General features: G+C 44.9%; 1 protein-coding gene across 1 annotated transcript in view; it reads right to left on the bottom strand.

Annotated features, from left to right (window-relative positions):
• gabra4 (gamma-aminobutyric acid type A receptor subunit alpha4) overlaps nt 1-2,658 on the bottom strand; it is a 39,379-nt gene extending 36,721 nt beyond the window's left edge. The window contains exons 1-2 of the mRNA XM_017307107.1: nt 2,174-2,658; nt 1,926-2,044 (exon numbers count right to left, since the gene is read on the bottom strand). Of these exons, the coding sequence (XP_017162596.1) occupies nt 1,926-2,044; nt 2,174-2,262 (208 nt within the window). The 5' untranslated portion in view covers nt 2,263-2,658. The remainder of the gene's footprint in view (nt 1-1,925; nt 2,045-2,173) is intronic.
• Nucleotides 2,659-5,144: the final 2,486 nt, after the last annotated feature.

Here is a 5,144-nt window from a genome sequence, read left to right as displayed (position 1 = left end):
ATGGATGGATGGATGGATGGATGGATGGATGGATGGATGGATGGATGGATGGATGGATGGATGGATGGATGGATGGATGGATGGATGGATGGATGCTTCCCATCGCCTCCAATCACCTTTTTCTGTCCCTGCTAAAGAAAAGCATCCTCCACAGCACAATGCTGCCACTTCCAAGTTTCACAGTGATGTGGAGAGTTGGTTTCCTGCCACGCATTGCGTTTCAGCATCGATGACTAGCTTATGTGTCGCTGTTGAGAAGAGATTTCTTTTTTGCCAGTCCTCCAGAAAAGGCGAGACCTGTGGAGTCCAGATTAAACGGCTGCCCTGCTGGGCGCAGAGCCACAGTGTTGATATGTTCTTGATGGATCTTTAGAGACTTTGAGGGTGGTAAGATCAAATAAAGTGACTAGAATTTGATTTATTTTCTGCTTACTTCACATTTTGCCGTCTTAAACCCTTTTTCTTGTTCGTTCATCCTAAACATTTGCACGGGAGCCTTCAGTGAGAACATTCAACAAGTTTTCACTGTTCTGTAAGATTGTTGGTTGGAGAAGAAGTGCAGTTAAGACCTCCTGCTGACCTGCTGACCAAAACAAAGAGCTGCTACAAGTTTTAAACATCAGTACTTCCGTCACGATACCACATTTTGCTGGGCAATATATTGTTTCCCAGAAGTTATTACGATAAATGATAATACCGCTGTTTTGAGATAATTTTTTCAATATGATGGGATAATAATGCAAGAACACATTATCAAAGATCAATAAGCTTTCACTTCTAACGAACATGTAATACTGGAACTGGAGGACATTTTAAATATCCAACAAGAAGAAACAAATAAAATGAATTATGAAGTCTCTGCAAACAAAACTGTCCTTCAAACAAATGACTAGTTGAGACCAAAGCATCAGTCTGAAGACTTTCGTCACCCGGTTTTTGGTGGAAAGAGAGAAAAGTGAAGAACGATAAACGATAAATATGAAAATTATTGAACTCGTTTTCATTTGCCGTGCGATTAATTGATTTATTGCTTATCTTTACAGACTTAAACACTGATATGACGAGTATAACAAGAGAAAAACTAATTCTATATTTTTCCTTTTTTCGTCTAAACAAAGTCTGACGTGTTCCCTAATATTTAGAAGATGTTGCCACAGTATTTTCCATTGTATTTATACTTGAAATTTTATCCTCATGACCTTTCACCTACAAAGTAAAACTTTTTTTAAATTTGAAAATATGCCAGCTGTCAGATTTAGTTAAGATTTAGATAAGTTCTGCTGTTTGTGTCTCAGAAACAAGTTCCTTTAATTTACAGACACACAACAAAACAATTTTTCCCGTACATACTGGCCGCTTCGACACTTCCGACGTTCCAGGTTTGGAATTCCGCTTGTTGTACATTTCCAACCCTGAACTTGGACATTCACACTCTCCAGTACAGCCACCAAACCCAGCAAACTCTCGCTGGTTTTCTGAATCTCAACAACCCACTCAACTCGGGTGTGACGTCATTCTGAGCTCTGACCTCAGAAACAAACTGAATGCAGCACAGCTGAAGGACGAAGCTGCAGATGACACCCTTACTCAGGGGCCGCAGACAACCTTGAACCGGCCCTGCGCAAAATAAAAAGTTCATGCATTTATTTTCTAATGTAGTAATAAAAAACAAAGTTAAGAAGGAAACGCTAAATCTGGATGATGGAAAAATAATTTTGACCTTTTTGGGCTCAAATTGTTTGTACTTCTACGCCTCCGTAGAGAGAAGATGTTTTAAGCGGTTCTTTGGCAAACAGTAACATCACTTTCATTTTCAGTCTTGTCATTTAAGCAGATACTATAATTTCCAAAGAGACAACAAAGTGTTGTGAATTGTGTGATGCTTGTTCTGCGGTGCGCAGAAATTGCGCTTCTCCTCTAAATACCTCCGAATCCAGGTCGCAGCCTGTTGTCGTAGCCGTCCAGAAGTCGGTCCAAAATCCGAGTAAAATTCTCCGGGTAAATCCTTTCATCCTTCCTTGTTTGTCCGGAGATTGTTTTCGCACTACGAGAAAATTTAAATAATAATAATAAAATAATAATAATAATAATTAAAAATAAAAACTGAACTTTCAGGTGTGACCTGATCCGATCCATCAGGGTTTTTTTTTTTTTTTTTTTGGCACGCACTCACCAAGTAGTCAAACAGAAAAAGTAGACCAGGGTCCGAATGAACGCGGGTCGCGTCGCCGTCACCATCTCCTTCTTCTTTGCGAACAGCATCCTCGCATGCCATACTTCAAGCCTCTTCACATCTCACCGCGCCAAGCCGCCTAAGTCCCGGTAGAAGAGACTGGGGGAAAAGACGCGGCGGTGGCGGCAGCGGCGGGGCGCAGCGCGGCGCAGCGGCGCAGGGAGGATGCTGGAAGTTGTGTGGATTTCTCTCTGCTTTCTCTCCGCCACAAGCGCAACACAGTCTCACACACAAACACACACACACACACACATACACACGCACACACGCACGCATTCACGCGCACACACTTTCACCCTACAACACCGGGCGGTCACCTCCTGTCCGGATCCTTCCCAGTCTCTCTCACCTTCGTTCTCTCATTCCCTCTCTTCTCTCCATCCCTGCCTGTTTTCTCCTTCTTTCACACATTAAAACCCGGCCACATTTCTCAGAAGGAGTCTTCCCCCCCCCCTCCCCACCTCCCATCTTCTCTCTAAGCTCCAGCCTCCCTGACCCCGCTCCCAGGGGCGTCTCCAGAAAGTTTAGTCAGAAGGGGGGGGGGGGACCACTGATAAATTTGAGGAGTTATACACCAAAATCAGTGATGGAGCAGAAATCCTGTGGAAGATTAAACGTGTGCTTGATATTTTTAAAACAACACAATACTCATTTAGCTCTTGTCAGGGAGCTGTGAATCTCAATACCACTTTCACACATCAAGAGGTGGATTTTTATTTTTTGCATATTCTTCTGGACTCAGTCTGCCTATAAACCTCAACTTCAGTCGTTGGCTGCCTTAATAAAGGGGAAGTATTATATTTTCCATCCACATAGTGCCACTTTATAGCACAATCACTGTGTTATATTCACTTGTTCTGAAAAAGCTGTTTATATGAAATATGACTTAAGTTAAATTTGACTTTATGATTTAGTCTTGAAATTGGGCCTCTGTCTCTTTAAGAAGCTCCCGCTCTTTCTGAAGCTCCACCTTCAGGAAGTCATCACAACATGGCTCCTCTGTTAACCCTTTAACAACGTTTTTACCAGCGCTGCACTGAGAGCAAATGAGCTCAGCAGTCCCAATAGGTGCTTGCTAATTGCTGCCGGCTAGTCTGAAGGAGCTGAGTGGGGGAGTCGCCTAGAGGGCTGCTCGGTTGAGGGGAAACTTGGTTGCCATGGAGATCAAATGATTTCTCAAACATGCATGAAAGAATCAAAGAAACGCTCCAGGTATTTTTTTGGCATCATGTAAAGCTTGATCAAAATCAAAAAGTTGATTTTGAGTAATACCGCTCCTTTAGTGTGAAATTTTTTTGCAGGCACAGATTGAACGTTATGTACATATGCCTATTTCAAATCAGTAGCAGTATTCTGTCCAGGGAACACACACACACACACGCACACACACACACACACACACACACACACACACACACACACACACACACGCACGCACACACACACACACACGCACAAAAAAAAGATTTCAGAAGGGCTTTTTTTGTTCAGAGGAAAAGGGGCATATGCTCTAGCACCTCCTAGTGTCCATCTGTGCACATCCCCAAGTGCTGTCACCTTCTCATTACTCCAACATGTGTTTTTGTATATGTGCCAAAAAAGTTGCACTTCATATCTACTGACCAGAAAACTGTTTTTCTGTGTCCCTCTCTCTCATGGCCTGAGGGAATCTGATAAGACTTCTTAGGATGTTGTTTTAGGTATTCATTTCTTCTCGACACTCTTCCATAAAGTCCACATTTGTGGACTTTATGTGTGTGTGTGTGTGTGTGTGTGTGTGTGTGTGTGTGTGTGTGTGTGTGTGTGACTAATGGTTGTTCTGTCAGCAGTTTCTCCCACCCGAGCTGTGGATCTCTGCAGCTCCTCCTGACTGTTTCGTCCGATAATCAGTGGGGTTGTCACTTCGAGCCCCCGCTCTGTCCACCTCCGTCGTGGTGTCCTTGGGTAAGACACTTCACCCACCCTGCCTGCTGGTGGTGGTCAGAGGCCCCCGGTGGCGCCGGCCAGCCTCGTCCGCTGAATGTACTGTGAGACGCTTTGGAGCCCTCTGGACTTGATAAAGCGCTCCGCCAGTACAGTACATTTAACATGTAATATAAAAGCTGAGATGAATGGAAAAATGATCAAGCATATTCAATGTATAAAGAAAGGTTGCAGCTTACTGAAGGTTGCCATTTCCTGTCTTAAACAACATTGTCTAACATTAGCTTAGAAAAAGGGCCGTGGACATCTGTGAAGCAGCCACATGCTGCTTCACAGATTTTTCTGCTCCTGGGACCCGTTCACCTCTTTGATGGCTCCTTCCTTCCTTCCTTCCTTCCTTCCTTCCTTCCTTCCTTCCTTCCTTCCTTCCTTCCTTCCTTCCTTCCTTCATTTCTGCAGGCGACAGAACTTTTTTTGGGCATGAAGTTTATAGTTGCAAATACGCGCCAACAATCCCACCGTGCTCTTTGACCTCTCTGCCAGCCCGCGCCAACCTGGCGCCCACCGCTCTCTGCCACGCGGAAGCGCCAGCTGCAGCTTAACCTACATGTTGAACTAGTTTCAGGCAACGCATCGGCGAGCGCCTGTATCAGGATTCAAATGGGTCAGTCTTGTCGCAATACGCAGTTGCGCTCGGGCGTGCGCGCGCGCGCGTCCGCACGCACACAGGTACTGTAGAGGAACTGGGACAAGCCACATGCTGCTTCACAGATTTCTCTGCACCTGGGACAAGAACAAGACCTTCACTCGTCGTGTGTGCTGCCTTTGTGTGTGCGTGTGTAGGGGTGAATGTGTGTGTGTGTGTGTGTGTGTGTGTGTGTGGGGGTGTGTGTGTGTGTGTGTGTGTGTGTGTGTGTGTGTGGGTGTGAGTGTGTGTGTGTGTGTGTGTGTGTGTGTGTGTGTGTGTGTGTGTGTGTGTGTAGGGGTG

The sequence above is a fragment of the Poecilia reticulata genome, linkage group LG10 (genome assembly GCF_000633615.1).
Source record: "Poecilia reticulata strain Guanapo linkage group LG10, Guppy_female_1.0+MT, whole genome shotgun sequence".
Classification (NCBI taxonomy): domain Eukaryota; kingdom Metazoa; phylum Chordata; class Actinopteri; order Cyprinodontiformes; family Poeciliidae; genus Poecilia; species Poecilia reticulata.
This window is presented reverse-complemented; position numbering and strand designations above follow the sequence as displayed.